Raw genomic sequence first — 21,762 nt, 5'->3', positions numbered from 1 at the left:
TCGTCCAAGTATGCAGTAGTAAATGATATTGTTTTTGTTTTTTGACTTAATATCCAAAATAATTCTTTTAATGTCACTAATTCCTACAGCCATAAGGCTGTAGTTAATTAAATCTGAACTTCTTGAAGTTTTTTACTTTAGGCGGATGAAAGTGTCAAGTAATTTACTTACTATTGCTGGTATTCTTGGAATGCAAGACATACAAGGACAAAACGATTTCATTGTTATTTACTTACGACAGATTATTACGACATATATGAAATCTTTAATCGTAGAAGAAACACGTCACTCACACACCATTGCTACCAGCGTTCTGTGTCAAAACTTTACGAATAAAATCTTTTCTTATTATTTTTAATAATAATTACGCTGATTCCTCCACTAAAAAGTTTAAATATTGACATTTTTCTAAATCCAAATTTAACCTTCAATATATTGTACATGCAAGTTCATATATCTGGCTTTCCTATAACAATATGGCAATACACATATTTCACTTCGTCAAAATCGCGTACGTTCAGCATATACTAGTTGAAGTATTAACCAAACCAAATACTGCTCATATAACAATATAAAAATTGATTAATTTTACTTTTCTATAGCCATTAGCACGTAGGTTTGTATAAACACACTCGCTCAACTTGCAATGAAATTTGGACTATTTCCATCTTACTTTACGACTTAAGAACGGTTTCTACTTTCAAAAAGCGTCACAATATTTATTTTAAATAAAAGATCCAAATCATAAATAGTATATACTGCATTTGATACAATGAATCTGTATAAAAACTGCGAACTGAATTTTAAGGCGGTATCGTTGGCAATTTGTACAATGTTTTTACCATATTTTCAATTGCAATACCTATACCTATAGTTTCTAGTGAAATGCGAGTCTTCCCAAAATATGGTGTAAGCAATTCTTGCAAAACTTTACCTCTTAACCGTGGTGGAATGTACACTCTCGTACCAATTAGGAGGCAATTTTGTTGTAAAAAGAATTCAAATTAATCAATAGCAAAGTGTAAACGAGGTTGCTCTATCGGTTCTTCTTCTACTGTGAAGTATTGCCAGATGTAACAATAAGTAACGATCGTCCACCGGCCAACCAAATATTTCGGGTTAAATCATAATCATAAAAACATTTCTGTATTACGTTTTTGTTGATCTTCGGTGGCAATTAAATTTTTCACTATACTATATACTTGCATGAATATGAGAAATTTATACTCTTTTTTTATTATGAGGAGTATAAACGACGGAAATGAAATGAGGAGGAAGATTTACATAGCTTCGAGTTCTCAGCCATTTTTTTTCAAAATATAAAACAGATGGATCTAGCACCTTTCAATGGTCAACATTTCTTGCATTTCAAGTCGCTTCGAAGGAGTAGTGGTTGTCTTCTCACAAGGCACAGGAGCAATAAAATTCCGGTATGACGCATAGAAGTATAACTGGTTAATTTTACAATTAAAGTGCAATAGAGGTCGAAGGCGATCATCTGACAGATTGCTGCTTGTCTAATTCAGTGAATTATACAGTTTGTTTCCATTGATTCTTTTTTACCCAACAGAGCATCTGTTGCCCATTTGCCGAATTGGAGAAGAAGAAGGACTCGGACCACAAGGTTGACTTCAAATGGGCAGCAGCAGTAAACTTCTCCAGAAAAAGTTGCTCTCATATGAAGACTGTTTCAACTCTTTTTTAGACCTTTTCACAGTTCTAGAGACGAATTATACAACACCGACGCCTTCTTAAGGTCTTGAAACCAATTTAGTATAAAGGGCTCAATCAAAGCAGCTGAGAGATTTCTTGCTTACTTTTTACTAAATGTATTCAAAGAGAATAAAACACTTCAGATATTGATTTTTCCTTTTGTCGTTGCTTTGCAGTAAAAAAATATAAGTAAAATATCCCAATTATATCAAAATTTAAATTTACCCTGTTGCGAACTATTGCCTAAAGCTAATTTGAGACCCAATAAAGCCATTTTCTCAGCTTTTAAATAATGCTCATCGTCGAATTGGCACAAAAACTTAGGATAAGCATCTTTGCTTACATCAGCATCTAGAAAATTCCATGAAGCTATGTCAATGGCCAAGCGTTTACTGTTATCAACTTTTTTCACCGAAGAACAAGATGCACCGCAGATACCGACGCTTACGTCCAACCCACTACTTTCATCACCATTCAGGTGCTGAAAATGGTGATCCAAATAATTACCATAAGAAACTTCTTTATCCTTGATTTGTATATCATTGCGATCCTGAAGTATAACAATATCTGCCTCTTCGTAAGTATCAGTCTTAATGGGTGCTTGTGTGTGACTAATAGCACCTAAAAGCGCGGCATCGTTGCGGATAGAAGAATCTAAAAGGGGAGCGTTTTTTAGAGAATCCGTACGCGGTGTCGAGGCGGAGGAGGTAGACGTTGAAGGCTTACTGCTTGTGAATACATGAAGACTCGGAAATAGTTCGCGTTCGATTTCAAGTTCAGTTTCATCTGATATTTCATGATCCGTACCCGAGCATTTTATCAATGCTTTGGTTAGTTTCTTTTGAGCAGTATTAGTGGCCCGTCGCGGGGTTAATGTTTTAACTTTCACTAAACAGGAAGTTCCTGCCCCAAATAGTACATCAGAGTACAATGTACCTGGACGACATACAGAGGTAGTTTCAACTGCATTAACGTAAGCAGATTTCTCGGCTATCTTAACGCTATTGCTAGGAAATTTAAGCCAAGTTGGGGAGCGTTTACGTAAACTTTTCGATTTTTTATTGGTTAGGGTATTGAAGCCCGATATTTGTTTTTCTGAACGTTTCCAGCTGCCAGATTTCACTTTTGTGGGAGGAGTTTTATTGCTGTTATTGTTATTGTTGTCAGCATTCGTCCCCTTCGAAGTTGACGGCAGCTGATTATCTGACTTGAATGTTGTCAATGCCTTACTTGGGGCATCCTTACCGTGATTTTTCCCCAATAATTCGCTAATAGATTTTTTCGATTCGCTCTTTATAACCGACCTTTTATTCTTCTCTGATTTCTTTATTGTTTTCGTCGATTTTGTTTGTACAAAATTCTGCTGGTTAAGTTGTTGTTGCGACTGCTGCTGCTGACTATGATGTTGCTGCAATTGATGGCTTTTGCTAAGTAAATTTTGCAAGGAAAAGAGACGAAAAACAAACAATTAAAGTAATCAGTATTGCTGTTGTTGCTGTTATTCCTGAAATTAGCTGGAACCTTACTTCGAATTAAAAAGACCGTTAACCATTCTGGTAAGAAACATTTGCTTAACAAATACCGTTATTTGAAATAAATTCAGGCTGGTTTTGTGTACGAATATGGTCGTTTATTTAAGACTGTATTTTGAATTTTCTTTTGTTTTGCTTTGATTTCGTTTGGTGTTTTCTTGTCTTGGCTTTGCTCTAAAACAAATGGCAAAGCAAATCGTAAAATTGTTTTGGAAAAACAAAATATATAACAAAAGAGAAAACGAAAATTTTTCTGGTTGATTTTTATTATGAAAAATAATTAGCGTCCAAAACTCAAAAAAAAAATTACTTGAAATACTTCAGAAGAAAAAATTTAATAAGAGAAAATGCTAAAAATTTCCATAAACTGGAAAAAACATATACTACTATAAATTTGAAAGTGTACTTGGCCTATTATGTCGATTGTAAAGATTTCGATAGCAAACATTTAAATCAAAGCCGGTAATGTTGACTGTCCTTAATATTCTTTACTAAGGCAGAAAGTAGGGTGTCACTATATATCGTCATATCTTTTACAAATTGTATTTATTGTTATAGTGTGATTAGCCTGTAATAAAAAACAAAACTTTAAGTTATGAAACAGAAGGAAGGAGTACTTTTTTATTACAGCCAAATTCTATTAGATAAGACAACTAAGTTCGAAATAGCGCGTTTTCCTTTTCAAAGCAAATCTTAATTATCGCCGCCAAACATATAACATATATTGTACCATTAATAGTAACCGATCTCGTTGATAAATAGGCGCAAACTTTGTTTTTTGCTAGGCTCTTATTCGTTGATTTCCCGCAGACCATCAATACCAACCACTCAACACAACCAAACATAAATACAATTTAGCTCAATGTAGCTATATATCACAAAGTTCTCGTAATTTAAAAACGAAGCTGTAGATTATGAGTCCACAGTTTAGAAAATTTGAATTGAAGTTAGGAACATATATTTATGTTTTCTTATTATTATGTTTTATTTAGACAAAAACATAAATCCAACATGTCACTGGGACTAGATTCCGCCAATACCAAAAATGTTTTGGCATTCACAAAATATATGTTCAATCGTAAGATTTTGTCCACAACTGCAAATGCTGGAATAAGTTTCTTGACTGTTCGTTGGTGCATCGCAATACGAGGACCAAGCTGAATTCTTCCATATCTCTTGGTCTTGGGATTTCACCCTTTGTGCAGTTGTGCAAAGTAAGCTTCAGAGACCGTAAAGAGTAAACATTTTCTTGATCAACATGGATTTCTAAATTGTTTAAACCATGTTTGTCCGTTTGTGTTGTGTTTGTTGTTGGCACTCTCCAGGTCGCAAAAATGTAGGCAACAACGTCAAATTTGGTGGAAACATTGCAAGTCTGTGCACGCCGATTGCTATTGAAAATGGGCCAAATTGGTTAGAGTAGAAGTCCGAAGTGGAACGCTAACTGAACTCGTTACTCGGAAATTATTAAAGTGACAAGGCTGAAATGTAAAACTGGAAACAATCGGAAATGGCAATATAAAGTTACAAGTGATTAATTTTAATTTTGTGGAATCTTTTAAGATTATATGCTTATTTTGCATAAGGCAAACAAGGCAGGATGTTTAACACATTCATCAAACGATGATATATTAACGGACTAAAAATGGCTTAATTTTGAAATGAAATTAATGATACCAGCGATATGTTTGTCAAACAAAAGAACGTATAGAGTAGAATGAGAAGAACATAGTGGTGGGTACGCGAGATTCAGCCCTTGCCGCAAATAACTTTCTTATTTGTTATTTTTTATTTGTAGCTATATAATGTGCTAGCACTCCATATATTAATCATTTCCATATTTTGGCACATTCGCAAACATTGTAACGCTTAAATTTAGTACTTATTGATCAGTGTTAGCAGACAGAATAAGTAATAAGAAATTAATTCACTTAATTAAAAAATTTAAATGTGCAAATGCATAACCGACATATAGCAGTTTGCCAACAATTGTTATGAGCGTATTTATTTGTGTTTCAATAGGCTACAAAAGCTTAGACAATTTGTTACATAAATGCTTTCAATCATACTAACAATGGAATCTAATAAGTGGTAATATTCGTTTAACATTTTGCATATTGACAGAGACGGATTAAACAACTCATGACTACTTCGACACTGTAGATTCAAACAAGCGAAACGCCTTGATACCTTACTAGAAGTATTAAGATTAATATGTTAGTTAAGGACCATCCTAATTAAAAGTACAAATTTACGAACCACCCTCACAAATATAATAAACAACCGTAAAGTTCATAAACAACGAGTGTCATATGAAGTTATTGTGAACACTTCTCACCGATATCCAATGGCACCCTACCATAAACATCTCCCACCAATATCTTATTTCACCCTATAATAAACATAAATGCTGACTGTGGTTAAACCGAGGTTTCTTTTTTTATAATTTACTAAGGAAAGTCAGTCTCTTTACCAACTATTCACTTAAAAACACCTAGTTTCGAAATAAAATTAAGAAACAAATTTGTTAAATAAATTAAATCAAAAAATATAAAAAGTTTGCGTTTTATTAATAAGGTAAACCCAAAGGAAAATAAAATTATTTAACTTGTTCTCATTTAGCAGGTAGATTAAACATCATCCTTTATTGGCTTAAATGAAAATGTTACTCCCAACACGTCTCTTCGCTAGCGTAAATAAACCATACATTTTCAGTCTCTTTTCATACGGTTCAGTTGTCGAATAAATCTTTCGCCTCCTAGTAAAATATGAACAGTTTCAAAACGGTTAGCATGGCATCCACAATTAAGAAGACAAAAATCTTTGGTAACATAGTGGTCGTTAAAATTTTTAGATATGCTTTTTTTAAAACTAAGAAGAGATGGAGTTTTATTTATTGAAACCTAAATATGGATGTAAAAATTGAGTTTTAAGTAGAAAAAAACACGTATATTTTTATAGTTCGAGAAATTTTCAAAGATGTGCTTTTAAACATGATAATAAGAGGGCAACATACCGCCACGCAAACTACAATTTCTTACATTTTGTTAAATTCAGTACCAAGCGATTAATTACACACCATGAATTCAAGTTAACAGTTGATCGAAGAAGATTAACACCGTACTATGTATCAAAGGAGAGGCAAAGTTTAACGACATCCGCAAACATTAATATATCAGGAAAGTCATTCGCAGTTAATATATATACAATTGGCCCGAGATGGCGGTCCTGGGAAATGCTAGAAGTAACGGAAGATAGTGCAAATTGGATGGAACTAAACGATAACGTTGGGATAGCTATTATCATTCAACCATATTATTCATAAAAGCAAGACAGTATAATTTATAAGAATTCGCAATACTACGGAACACTGCGGAACGATTTGGGCAAGTCGGTGATGATAACATACTTTTGCTTGTGATCGAAAAATCCTTTGAAGATTTGATAACAAAACTCTAGAAGGTTAGTGGAAGCTGACCTGCCTCTTAAAAGACACGCTGACGGGGCTATATAACTGGTCATGAAAGAGTAGTTAATCTCTTTGCTATCTCCCGGATTATTATTAAATTCTGTGTTACATAGTTCACAGTGCAACAGACAATTTAGAATAAGCGATGACGATAGCGATGATTATCTTCAGATGAAACAAACAGTAAGTGCGGAATAAGGATAAATTAATACCTAAAACAGAATTTTATTACATTTTTTATTTAATGCGAAAATTTTAACGAAAAAATTTATCATTTACAATAACAATGCAATTGTGGAAAAAAGCTAACCCATGAAAAGCATCAAAGAACGCATTATTTATCAATGGATACGAAACTACCTAAGATCATTGTTAAGGGCAAAACATTAGGCTTATCGAAATCGCTAAACACTATTAACTTACCATAAGTTTTGAAATGAAAATTATGTTTTTAACTAGAAACACACTTATACGACGTAAATATCATATCGTTAGTGTGCGAATAACAATATACATTCAAACAAATGCAAAGAACAAGAAAAAAGTACACCAGTACATCAAGTAAACAAGAAAAGAAAAAAGGAAATAATTTTTAATTATCTGGATATAAATATATACATATATATATATATATGTAAACTAAAGCAAGTACGTACATCTGAAACCTTAATTTAACTATGCAGAAAATATAAATAAATAACTTTAATTCATTTGGACTCCATTGGTTCCAGTAAATTACGTTTGTGAAAATTTTGTAATAACCTAGTTTAAACCTTTACTATTTTCCTTAAGCCGGCACAAGAATTTACTATATAAAACACTGATCGCAGTTCAGTTAAAAAGAGAAATATATTATAAACGTCAATAAACAAAATGTGAAAATATTATAAAGCGGAATCTTTATTTGAGTTTCACTACTTGGGGACCGTGACAGCACGCACTGAAAAAGTTTTTTTTGACGCCTAAAAATTTCCTTCTTTTGAAAAAGTTAAATATGAACAACAAATTAATGAAAGCTGCTTAAGAACTCGCACAAATACCGCCGAACTTTTAACAATTTGCAAATAACCAAAACACAATATTTGATAAATATTTAAAGTATGAGTGAAATAAATATAAAATAAAATAAATTTCCTTCTGACAATTATTTAAAATAAAAAAAACTAACTTAAAACACAAATTGAATTTATTTAGCGAAAGAAGAGCCAAGGACATGTGAAATTGAGAATACGTAAAGCAATTTACATTAACAACTATTGAAAGACGAATAAAGGACGCATTATACCATGAAAAATACACCATCCCTCTCCAAATATTGTTATAAAATTCGCTTTTCTAAGATACAGTCCGTATCACTGGATCGTGGATGTTTTGTTTCAAAGTTCTTTTATTTACAATTATATTCCTTAAATGTAGGATTATTCACAATTTATTTTTGCCAATACTTTCGACTGCTCAACTCAAAAGTCTTTTTCTACTAATTATGCCTTTCACAAATATTCTATTGATACACATTTTTACAAGCGTATTACTATACCTAAATTCATGGATTCATTTTTAATTCGTTAACCTGTTTTATTCCTAATCGTTTTCGCCAGCCGGAAGCTGCATAATGCGCTTGCGAAAGTGCACTTGCTTTTTCCCCATCTGTTTTTCCACTAATCGATTTCATCGGCTCGCAGCCGCATTTTTAGGGAATTGATTATTTAATTAGCTGGAATGAACTGGATATGGGATTTCCGTAACAATACGATGCACAGCTATCGCCTTAGTCAACCGCAAGTATAAACACATCGGATTATAATAAGATAAAACACTTAATTACAAATATATTATACTTACTGTTGGTTACAATCAATAAGTAATTAATATAAAAATTATTATTTAAGCTAAATAAAATATACACATGTGATTTAATCTGAAGTCAAATAATTATCATATGAAATAATGCGAAAAAGTGGAAAGAAAATTTTACTCAATTATATCCGAAAAACAAAAAAAATTGTTTTTCACATCAATGAGGGGTACACAAGCTAAATTTAATAATCCTAACGCCAAAGTTATTAACAACGTAGAGGTAAATGACAACACATGTCAACTGGAATTAATCCAATATTTAATGATTCCTCAATAATTTTAAACGCAACGCACCTTTTAATAACTCTACGACCGCCACACAAAAAATAGCTAAAAAGTTGGTGTCATTCTATAAGGATATGGAACAGTAACGCTTTGAAGTAGAAGGATCCCAAAACGGGTTTGGCATCGGTGCAGAAGATTTAGGGAATGGCGGAAAAAGGCGAATGGGGTGAACAAATGATTTGAGACAAACTTTAATTTGGACGGTAACTAAAGAAGGAATATAAAAAGTATCTTATCGTAGAATAATTACGAGGACATACACAAAGAACTGTTAACTTATATTCTGATAAACCCTTGTTGTCAACATAAACCATTATTTTTAGGGTGCCGCCTGAAATTGAGATGAATTTGATGAAAAAATATTCATCATCTGAATCTTCAGCAACAGATTCTAGTTAATCTTCTTCGCCGCTGCTTAATCACATACGCCCGGTTGTAACGTTGTGGAGAATACTACGGCATTGGGGAAAATAGTACCAGTTGCTAGTTGTGAAAGTAAAAGCTTTCAAAAGAGTTACATCACAAGGTTATGTAACCAAAGCCTAATAACAAGGCTACTAATAATAGTAGTGAATAAAATGCACCTGATGAGGACACATCGTATTCTGAAACTGCTTTAGATGAGGATACAAGTTCGAGTGACCCAATAGATACGATAAAAACGATTGAAACGCCTAAACTAGTATTATCGCCAAAGTTTAAGCCATCAAGAGGGATTGCATTTATATAGTGTTGATTATTTGAATTTTTTATTACAATAGACTTGAACTTCTTATGAAATTTTAGACATCTAAAACTACAGCAATTCAGGGAACACATTTTTCAGTGCTCAACCACCTTTCGACTTTGTTGATATACCCTCATAGATTGTTCCCTAATTAAATTTATTTGTACATTACTTCTTTTTTAAATTAATTAAAGTTCACACATTGTTATAGGCACATGCATATACAACCCATCTTACTTAGCGTATAAAGAGATTTCTGAAAAAATATGCAGAGTTTGCGGAGGAGTTGAAAACTATTTCACCTTTGAGATAAGACAGATGACTCGCCGCGCATCCCACATTCTCTAATGTGTTCTTAAAATATTTTTAATGAATGCAAAAGCTTTCCATTGTCAAACTATTATTACCATCAATAGCTGTGGAAAAAATTTCAAAAATACATGTACGTGTGGAAGTGACAAGGTATTTTTTCTACGTGTTTTGTCGAACCAAATTACGCTGCTTTATAATAAAAGTGATATCGGAATGTATTCGTATGACCATTCCATTTATTCTTTTATTACTACAACGGCAGAATATACGCTTAAAGGTCACAGTATCTGAGACAAAGTAAATCACGCTATGTGTTACTCGGGACCGAAATTTGACAGCTGGCATGTCTTCTAAACATTTTTGTTATATTCAGATGTGAGATAATGTGTTGAAAAACCAGGCCGGCTTTTTAGATTTAATTTATATGTTGTCATAAATTCTTTATTGATGTTCAAGTAATTGTCCTCTTCGTTTGGTATCGAAAACATTTGCAATGAATGACCAAATCCGACTTATAAATTATTATGCGTTAAACATCAATTACTACAAAAGGACTGGATTATGTGAAAAGAGCGGACGAAGCTGGCATTCTACGAAGTCCAATAATTTCTAAAGTCTTTAATAAGAACAGCCCAAAGCCTAGCAGAAAAAAACTGTTGTGTGTAACTATATCCCACACTATTAAGTATCAGTTAATTACCGGAATTGACTATGAGATTTGAGAAGCCGTACAATTTTTTTAAAGAGCGAGTTATATCCCTTAGTTATATCTTTCTTTTCCATGTGAATCATTATTTATTTATTTATTTTTTGTATTTTTAAAATAAATTTTCGAGGGGTGGTTTTTGGGGCTGCCGTATATCTTTGATCATATGCTCTACCCCAGTTCAGATTTGAAATCACTAGCATTAAGTTGTTAGCCTCGATCCTTTTCCTACTCGGTTACTCATGCGAAAGTATTGACAATTCATCAGAGCTCTATGCAAACCAAATTGCATGAATCAATTTCGATTTGTGGCCCCATCCGCATATTATCTATTTGAGTATTGATGTTGGTCAGCAGCAAATACAGTGTTTGCTTTTCTAATACAAACACTGAGTTTTATAGGTGACGATAAGCTTACACGTCTTAGCGCCTTCTGTCAATTTTGATGATGAAGGGCTTACAAAAAGCACTCTCTTATGCGAACCTCGTTGTTGATATGGTTTGCAATGGCACAAGTTCTTCGCAAAATATTACTGATTTTTTGCCTTAAATATTCTATTCAATTTCTTTCTTATGAATATTTTGTTACCGTCACATCTCAATCGCTAAAATCACATCCCAAATTACCGTATATTATATATTTTGTGAGGAGCCATAGTCGCCCCTCGTTTTGGCATCACAGGTTCTTCGCTTCTGAGGGGGGAGTGCTAGAATAAGGTAGGTTAAGTATTAGGATTAAATAAAGGGAAATCACAACAAAGTGAGAATAATTGGCTTAAGTTAGAGTTGAAGTCAAGTTTTGTCTACGCAAGAGATAAGTGAATTACTTTAGCTTAGCTTAGGAGTTTAGTTTTGGCTGGAGAGAATAATTATTTAAGTTTTAGGCTACGAGTTTAATTTAGGTGACGGTGCTGTGTAGAGTTGTTCAAAGAAAATTGAATTTCTCAGGTACGCTTTGAGGTGTCAAAGTGAAATTGAAAACTGAATATTAACTTTACTCTGAAACCGTAGAAGTCGTGTATGTTTAATCCTAAAATGCAAAGTTCAGTGCTTAAAAATAGAAATCAAAATAAGAAATGGAACATAAGAAGCAACATAATAGTTACAAACAAACGAATGGTGTTTAAAATAAACGATCATTTGTTTGAATTGTAAAACTCTCTTGAACACATTGAAAATAAAAAAACCTTGAAAAGAAAAATTCCTTTGAAACAAATAGCCGGAGCCGCTGAGCTTACCCCAGCACCAGGAATAGCTTTAGCCCTCACAAGTGTTTTTCTCTCGGTCGCTGGATGCGTCAGCGGATGTCATCTTCGAGTCATGTATAAATAAATAAAAAGAGAGAAAAAAAAATAACAAAAGGCATGTACACAGCTAACACAGAAGCACACCCGCAACGAGAACAGATCCAGATTACAAGTGAACCCCTAAACCATTGAAAACATGCATAAGCTTGGCAACCAACACGTTAACAACAATATTATTTTAAATTAAAAAAATGACATAGTAAGAATGAAATGTTAGTTTAAATGTGACATAAGTAAATCGCGCATATTAAGCAAAGTTGCTTTAATAGGCTTTAAAGAATCCGATGATGAGAATAAGTGATAGACATCAATTAGGTTTCTGCAAACAAGTCTGAGTGGGTTAAACAGCTCATAACTGTATTTACATTGACTAAGCTTAATCAAGACAAAGTGCCTGCAGAAGCGGTTAGGAACATTAAAGCTTATCTAACCAAGTAGTGCGGGCGAGTCAATAGTACCATTTATTACTTCGATTACGAAGGAAACGCTAGGAATAATTTTAAAAAACAAAAAAGAATATAGAAGGGGTAATCACACGAGCAGCTTGTGCGACGTGCCCAGTTTAGCGACCAGCGTTCACACTCGAACAGACAGGGAGAGAAGACGATTTACTTTTCCCATTATTATTTTTAGATGATGAGGCCTGAGCAGATTGAGTGACGCGAATGAGAGGAGATACCCTTGCCACTTCAGCATAGCTGAAACGAGAAGGACTTTCCGGCTTTTTTGTAACTTTTTTGTTACCGACCGACTTAACAATAGCAAAAATAGCTAACGTTCTTTTTAGACTTTGAGGAAGCGCTAACTTGTACCAACGTATCAGACTAAGGAGAACTCAGAGGTGATGACGCTACGAGTTGTAACTTTGCTAGCTGGGGAAGAAGATAAGTGCGCAATATAACGACACTCATCAAACCTAGTCTTAATTATTTCAAATTTCTCCCACAACGAGCCGAGATTCTTGCTCAAATCTGAGAAACAATTTCCCGTCTCCGTGAAATCTATATCCCGCTTTCTACAGTCACGACATGGCTATCGTAAATCTTTTGAGGGATCAAGCACTGCATCAGCAGCCTGACCGATAACGGCAGCACACTTCTCATGTCAAAAACGATTACACAGCCAACACGAGATGAATCGTGCACATCCAAGGCATGTCTTCGCACAACATGGTGTAAATAAACAATCCATATCCAGTGGAAACAACAAAAGGAGCTTATGAAAAAAAAAGAATAAAAAACTAAAAGATTTCACGACAAAAATTTTTAGCAAATTAAAGCAAAGTTCCCATTTTGGTTGGTTTTATAATATTTCAAATATATTAAATATTTGCTTCGTTCCCAAACTGTAGTCAAGCCCTGTCCCTCTCTTCCTAAATTTCGAGGTAATGTCACGTGATGTGATGTAATATGAAGAAAAAATTCCTTGCGAAAAACGTTTAACTTTCCTGCTCAAACTGGACTTAACTAGAGGCAGGCCGTTTGAAATTTGCGTATGATATAAAAGTAATAGCGCAGAAACACCATATATGCAATACCCCAACGTTAAAGTTTTCGGAATATATGAATGTCAATACGCAATATAAGTAGCAGAACATTATGACATATAACTTATACCTTAGATAATTAACAAATCCACAAAATTATGTCGATAAGGAGACCATGGTTTACCGTACATGCTAATTGCTGGGCCTTGCAATAAGGTTCTTATTAAACAAAAACCGATTGGCTACTAATTGAAACTGTGTTGTGTACTCAATTTAAACGATGCGTCTAAACTGAGGATGCATATAATAAAAACGGCCACAAAAATATAAAAACAAGCACATTCTTTCCGCCGATAAAAATTTTGAATATTGAAGACTAAAACCTAAAACTAACTTAAATTAGTTAAAAATTAATCCAAAAATATCATATTGTAGTGTGATCGCATACCGTCATTACAGAATTATGCAAATTCAGCATAATTCTGTAGCAAAAAAAAAAAAGAAAAAATTTTGTCGCACTATTAAACTGTAAGGAAGCGTTTTGCTTCCTTACGAGTGACCGCTTAAAGGTCTACCCGTAGACCCTAGAAACTTTCAGTCTAGTCCCTCCGTCCGCGCGAAAGGAAAAAAAAGGAACACCGCTGGGCAGGGCACACGTTCATCCGCCTCTGGCCTTAAGGTAAGGAACCGCTAACCGCATAAACGGCAAAACTTAAACAGTTCACAAAGATTGTATAAATACACATACATGAGTATAAAAGATATAAAATCTGTATAAAATCATTACACACACACGAGTATAAAATATGCATACAACCTGTACAAAATCTGTATAAAATTATTACAATATATGAACACACACACGAGTATAAAATATGTATAGAATCTGTACAAAATCTGTATAAAATCATTATAATAAATGAACACCCACACGAGTGTGAAATATGTAGAGAAGGGTCAAAATGTATAAAATCCGTAGGATTACAATATAGGAATACATATACGAGTATAGCAATTGCTAAACGGCATAAGCACCGTTAGGCCATACAAAAACATATAACTAGGGATAACACTTAGGTATAAAAATGTAAAAGCACACATGATCATGTGACAACGCAGCAACTGTATGAATATTCACGAGCATAGAAATATGTAGAAAAATATACGAGAATGTATAAACGCCGTTAGGTCATGCAAAGCTTACGCCTTACACAAAGATTGTGGAAACGCATAAAAAATGTATAAACGCCGTTAGGCCATGCAAACATACACACAGGGATAAACATTTAGGGAAAAAATACATAAGCACACACGATCAACGCACCAACGCTCAAAATGTATGAGCACATGCGATCATAGAAAACGCATAAACTGTAGAAACAATGTATAAACGCCGTTAGGCCATGCAAACATATACGCAGGTATAAACTCGTAAGCAAAAAAATGTATAGAGATGTAGGAGCACACATACCAAGCATATAAACACACACGTATAAACATGTACAAACACACATAAACAGGAAAAATACACTTACTCTATATAAATGGTCTAACACTATAGAAACGTATGCGAAGTATTGTATAGGTTGAGAAACATACAAGGGGAAAAAACCCGTGTCCAAGAACAATATTGGAAACACTGCACTCACGTACCTAACGGGGGGTTAATCACGCGATTTGGTACCTGGGTGCATGTTGAGTAGGAATTCGATCAAACATATTATTAAGATAGTTGGCATTAAGTTATGTATAAGTATTTCAGTCAAGTCGCAAGTAAGGTTGCGTCAAACCCGTCGAAGCCGACCTAAGTTAAGCCTCCATATAAGTATGGTGCCGCAATGCACATACAGAACATGTTTGTAATGGAACAAGCGAGCGAGACTTCGGCTATAAAAGAGCGGCGCATCACACAGAATCTTTCAATTGTGTCATAGCCGCCTAAGGTAAGTGTACCCGGCCAATGGGACAAGTTAACGTTTTTGAATAGCTTTTTTGTTTGACTTTACGGATAGGGGATGTGCTGGCTTAGCTGTTAGTCGCCATCCCTGAAGGATTTTTAAGACTACCGACTTTACGGATAGGGGATGTGCTGGTTTAGCTGTTAGTCGCCATCCCTGAAGGACCTTGAGGACTACTGACTTACGGATAGGGGATGTGCTGGCTTAGCTGTTATTCGCCATCCCTGAAAGACGGAGGATCATTTTTTTTGCACATACGAATAGCTGACCAGAGACAAACCGTGGGTCCATGAAGCCAAGGCAGCTATTACACGAGCAACGCATCCGTTGTTTTTTTTTTTTTGTAGTAAACCGCGATCTCTAACGACGTGTGCAAAAAACCGGTCATAGACGCCTCAAGTGAGCCATAACCGCCTAGGTAATCCGCGATCGTACGAGAAAAGTAAAAAAACCCCCAACCCCGTGAGCATCGAACCCGTCGCACACGCTCCAATTGAGCGATGACCGCCTAGGTAATCCGCGATAGTACGAGAAAAGGGAAAAACCCTCTAGCCACGTGTGCGCCAAATCGCTCGTCGGGTCACCTCGCTGGTTCCTTGCCAACCCTCCGAAGCTCCGGAACATTTTGTTTCATATAAATTGTCTTGCCACGAACCTTGGAGTGGCTGAGTTTCTACTCTGTCCAAGAAGACTCGTTACAAAGCAATTATAATTTTGTTTAGGTAAGCATAATTTAATAGAGAAATTAAGTATAAATAGTGCACCTTTTCAATAAAGAACTCAATTGTTATCAAACAATTCAACTTAGCGTTTAATTCACTGAAAATTGCAAGGCGTTCAATCCGCCTGAACCACAAAGATTAGGGACCGTCTCATGCCGAGCTATATTGGCAATCTGTGAGGCGGAAAGACTTGGCGCACTGAAGCCGAGCAGCTTAGGGCTAATTTCTTTTCCTAACACGATTCTACCAAATTCTGATCTTGCCAACATGCGAAGTATTTAATATTACACGCATTCTATAACACTCGCCCACACAATGATCCCACTCGAGGACGGCACTCAAGCTTTCGAGGCAGAACACGGCACATTCCTCTTCACCCCCTTGGACTTCGAACACGCCTATCCACTATTTTTTGGCGACGACGTCAACACCATTTGTTACCAGGACGTCATCAAGGAACGCATACATAGACAGCAGTTCCGTGCCAATCAAATCATAAGCAGCATTCACCCTACCCGCAATTAGGAAACATATCAAAAAAAATAAAAATAAAAATAACATGAACAAAAAAAAAAAGATGTATGTATGAAAAATATACAAAATATGTTAACATTAAGAAGATCAGACAGATACGTAGAATATTAAAATATACAAAGTAAATAGGTCTTACTAACCCCAAAAAAAAAATAATAAAAATAATAACAAACAAGAACTAAAATAAAACACATAAACAAACTATTATATTTGAAATAAGGGGCATATCTTTTCCTGTTACATTGATGGATTCCAAAGACTGTACAACCAGAATTAACCTAATTGGGGCACCTAATAACGATCCCACCCAACTAAAAGCCAATCGCTATGATCATCTCCTCAAAACTTGTATTTTAACACGGTAAAGTCACTGCTACACAAGATGCAATGTACCGACGAGAAATCCTCTCTCAACAACATTTACTAATGATTCCTCTAAATAATAGACAAACTTAATGTGCAAAGGAGTTTAAAAGGACAATTGAATATCCAGACTACTGCGGTACGCTCTCGGAAAGTATAAGAAGAATATATGAAGTATAGAAAGAATATTAAAGATTATTAATGAATATATGAAGAATATTAAAATGAAAAAGAAGAATATACCAAGAATAGAAAGAAGAAGAATACATAAAGTGTGCAGAATAACAAAAAAAAATATTAAAGTGTAGATGAAGAACACGTTGAAATGAGGAATAGTGAAAAGGGTAAATAAGGGGTTATAACGACATAAATGAGGAATAGCAAAGACATTGCATTAAATCCACCCAATAACAACAAACATATGAAGATTATTCAAGAATATTGAAATATTGGAACAACAACAAATAAAGGGGATATAACTATAGCAGAGACATTGTATTAAACCCACCCAATGACGACAAATATATGAAGATTATTTAAGAAAATATTAAAATCAAGAAGATTAACTTTGTAATGAGACATATTGGAAAGACAATTATATTTGAACATTAAATAAAGGGGTGTCACGGGTCTAGCTCCGCTGCCGGATGCTTAGATTTCTGAGCCACATGACAAAGAAAGAGAAAAAAAACACACAAAAGGAGAAAACGTTTTACGTCGGTAGCCTGTCGTTCGTCCGTCTAGAGTGAGTTCGTCTGTAACCGTCCTACGTCCCCCTACGGCTCACCCACGCGTACGTCGCACTCCTACTACAGCAGTGGCATGTTCGGCCTTAGCCGCTCATTATGGCTCACAGGAAGCTCGGGACACAAAAAAAGGAAAGGTAAATACCTGACTAACATGCGTTGTCTCTTCCAAATGACGTCGTGCTCCCTTCTGTAGTGCTGACGGCATCTGTGATGGTCGCTGTTGATATCTGCTGTTCGCTGTTGATGAGATGTGGCGTATATCTGATGATGAAGAGGATGATGAAACTTGAGAACACAATTTTATTCGTGGTTATCCCGTGGCAAAATTACAAATTTTCAAACAGCATCAATGGCAAGCCACATGTAGGTAATTTTTATCTTGAGGCTATGCGTACAAAAATCACCACTTCCATCAATCAAGTGAATCCAACAGGGTTCTTTTCCACCTTTTCTTTGAGCGAAAGTTTACCATTTTCTAAACGAAGTCATCTGATGTCACAAAAAAACACACTTCCCAGCCTTCAAATGTTCTTCACCGTTTTTATTTTCCTTTTTGTTTTGAATGGTTTTTATATAAAACCAAAAAAAACAAAGTTATTAAATTTTTCTAATTTATAATTTCGTTTTTTTTTTTGCAGTGCCGATATTGGTTAAGTTTTTGTTAATTTTGTTTTCTTTATTCTTTCAATTGCTTTCAATTGTTTACATTTTCGTTGCTTTCGATTTCTTCTAGGCTTGTTTATAAAATACAATGTTTGAATCTTTTTTGATAATTATTCGTATGCATGGGTTTTAGGTATGTAAAAAAAATGTATGTCTAGAGTTTGACTTTTGCTAGTAAAGTTCTTTTCTTGAATAAATCTTCACAAGTACGTATGTGCAATTGAAGACAATGAAAAGTTTCCTTTGCTTTACATTGAAATCGAAAAAAAACAAGGCGAGAGTCTCCGTCACATTAAATCGTAGTTCTTCAACGTTTTTTTGCTTCTATTTCATTATCATTGCATTATTTGCTCAATGAAGGCAAAGTAAAGAAAATAAACAACACATACTCTTTAATATCACCTTTTTTTCAGAAAAAACAAAGCAAAATAATCCAGAAAAAAACTTCTCGTCTCATGTTTAAATTTCTCTAACTTAACTGATGCAGGCAGGTTGGCTGCCAATTTAATGTTAATATCTCTTTATAATAATTCTCTTTCTTTTTAAATATTGTAATATTAACAATTTAATCCTCATGTACATTATTTCGCAAAAGCTATCGTAATAAGAAGTTCACGTATTCCTTATGCAAAATTTCCATCATTTTAGATTATTTACAGAGACATATTTTTGTTTTATTTATTTTTATTTTTTTTTTTTTTTGCTTTCGTACGCATTCCGTCAATGATATTTAAAAAAATATATTCATACGCGAATGCGATGCGCTTTGCTTGGTACATTTAACCCACACACTCAACTCTTCACTTCACTCCTCTAAACTCAATTCAATCACATTATTAACTTATTCTTCCGTAGAGATATGTCTATAGAAATTAAATAAAATTTCTCCGCAGTTTTACGTTGTGCGATCACAACCAATTCAATTCTCGGGTCAAACTCAACTGACTCATATTATTCGCATGATTTTTCTCTTTTCCTTTTTTTTTCTTCTCTATGTTGCTGTATAGCGGCTAGCCGCTACTCTTGCAAAAAAAGGAAATTTACCGCAAAATCATGCGATTTTGCATAACAAGATGCCGTTACTGCAATCTTTTCGGCTGACACGGACCGACCGACATCCTACCCTGAGCTTGTTCGCGGACGCTACAGGGCATATAACTACACAAGGCAAGCCTCAACCTAAACTAAACACACCCAAATACAACTTCCTATCTAGCTAAGATTCAAAAGCAAAACAATTAACAATACAAATAAAATATATGTCAAACACTATAAAAATCTAGTAAGCTAAATTTAAGAAATGAAAAATTATAAACCAAAAAGACTGTACACAAAACTATATGTAAATATAAACTAAACTTCTTCACAATATAACAAAATTTTGATTCATATCGGCAATTGCTTCTGTTAAATGTGTAAAATATGAGGATTGAAAATCATGTCAAACGAAGTACAATGTAGACAAAATAGAAGAAAAATTAAGTAAATGGTGACACACTTTGAATAGACTGATTTGCAACTGTCATTTATTGTCAGTAATTAAAAGCACTGCATAAATGAACAGACAGATAAACACGTATAATATATTGAATGAGTAAAAAGCACTAAAAAATATGTTGAAGGAAATGAAATATATGTTAAATCTAAACATCTAAATAGCAGCAAAATAAAATGAGTAAAAGCAGAATTCTCTAAAGAGGACACTAATCGGATAAAGAAAAACTATTCAAATTACGTAATTACACTTGCAAAGTCAAAAACGAGAATAAAAGACGAGTTGAAGATTGCGTGTATTTATGATCGTTATTATTTTGCAAGACAATAAATGGTACAGTTTTCTTTGTTGAAATGACCGAAATCCCCGATGATTGAGAAACGAATGCATGTGCAACTATGTCAACAAGATACTACTATTATAGTATGCATATGTATATAGTTTAGCAAGAAATAGACAACTTATATCTAACTCAAACTAACTAACGACTATGTGTATATTATCAATTTAATATTTTAAGTATTGCGTCTGCATAAACCAAACGCAACTGATAGTTGGCAAAGCCTTGACTTTTGACCAGGAGACTGTACCAATGTAGTTTCGCTACTTCCGACTTAATAATTCGTGAGGTTGGTGTGGTGGTGGTTACTCTTCGCCTACTTATGAACTGACACAGTAGCGTAATTGCATACTGAAACCTTTTACGGGAATGCACGACTATCGCTTTAGTAAATAAGCAAAATTTGATAATATGATGGGATGTCAAGCATCAAAATCACCGTTTGAGTTTTTAAGCCTCCCACCAATATGAATTAGATTTGTTGAATCGATAAATGTTGCTAATGAGTAATGCTTATTTACAGATGAAATCGTTCCATTTGCCCTTAGAGCCTTATACTCTGCAAAATGTATCTGCTGTATGTTGCCAGTTAATAGGTTCGTATCGAATTGCAAGTTAAATAGCGTAAGAAGGTTTGATTTTGTTGTTTAATGCAAACTTCTTTTTCTTGAAAACCGTGAACGCGTAAGGAACGCACTATCGTTCTAAATGAATTACGCTACTTGCTGTTCTCCGACCAATCGTGCAGTGGAGTAGCTGATAATATTGTACGCTATCTCTCCGGTAGAACAGTTAGAAAGCATAGATTCTTTTGTCAATCAACTAAATCCTTTCTTAGAAAATATGCACAATTTTCCAAATTTTCGAATAAAGTGATCTTCGGAAGATTTAAATTGGTTGAAACAAAATGTCAGGTTATTTTCTGGCAAGCAATTGGATTCGACTTATTCTATTAATTACGAAAATTCTAAAGTCACGTGATTGCTCACGAAAACATGATAAAACGACCATCGAATTCGAGCAGCAACAAGTTTTATGTTTATTTGGTAATGAAGTGATAACGATGTTTAGAAGTTCCGATGACAGTAAAGCTGCTCACACCTCTAGTTTGGAGACCGGTCATGGAGTACATGTCATATTTCTTAAAAATATTTTATGACTGATTTAGTGTTTTGGGTATACGGAGCGGACCGGTTTTTGGCGCATTTCGAGACGATGTCCCCATCCCAGGATAATGAAATTAGGTTTTTCTGACAGGTTTTAGCGTCCTTTAAGGCATATCAAAAAACTGTAGTCTAAAAGTGGTTATAACACGATTTTAACATTGCATTCTTTCAGTATTTGTAACGTACTTTTGCATGAGATTTACTAGCAATAGCTAAGCATTTTTGGTTTTGCGTTCGTAATTAGCGACTCGTTTTATATGTGCACGTTCGCTAAGATTATTTAATTTTAATACTTTTTTTACTTTATTGTTATTCATTTCGCAATAAATTGTAACTTAGCAAAAACATTTTTAGTAAAGACACGAACCACAAAATGCG

At 34.3% G+C, this 21,762-nt stretch overlaps 1 protein-coding gene across 1 annotated transcript; it reads right to left on the bottom strand.

The window, feature by feature from the left end:
• Nucleotides 1–1,921: 1,921 nt before the first annotated feature.
• LOC119640286 lies at nucleotides 1,922–18,332 on the bottom strand. Its single transcript, XM_038038206.1, has 3 exons — nucleotides 17,863–18,332; nucleotides 2,440–3,140; nucleotides 1,922–2,367 (listed from the first exon to the last, which is right to left on the bottom strand). Exons 1-3 carry the CDS (start codon nucleotides 17,871–17,873, stop codon nucleotides 1,922–1,924), a joined length of 1,158 nt encoding a protein of 385 aa, XP_037894134.1. The 5' UTR covers nucleotides 17,874–18,332.
• Between the last annotated feature and the right edge of the window lie 3,430 nt (nucleotides 18,333–21,762).

This window comes from Glossina fuscipes, unplaced genomic scaffold (genome assembly GCF_014805625.2).
Source record: "Glossina fuscipes isolate IAEA_lab_2018 unplaced genomic scaffold, Yale_Gfus_2 117, whole genome shotgun sequence".
Taxonomy (NCBI): Eukaryota; Metazoa; Arthropoda; class Insecta; order Diptera; family Glossinidae; genus Glossina; species Glossina fuscipes.
Note: the sequence above shows the minus strand (reverse complement) of the source record. Positions and strands in the feature narration are given on the sequence as shown.

Coding starts and splice junctions, on each gene's coding strand:
- LOC119640286 (XM_038038206.1), bottom strand. Junction 2,368..2,439: donor TCTTCATGTATTCACAAGCA/GTAAGCCTTCAA, acceptor CTCCCCTTTTAG/ATTCTTCTATCCGCAACGAT.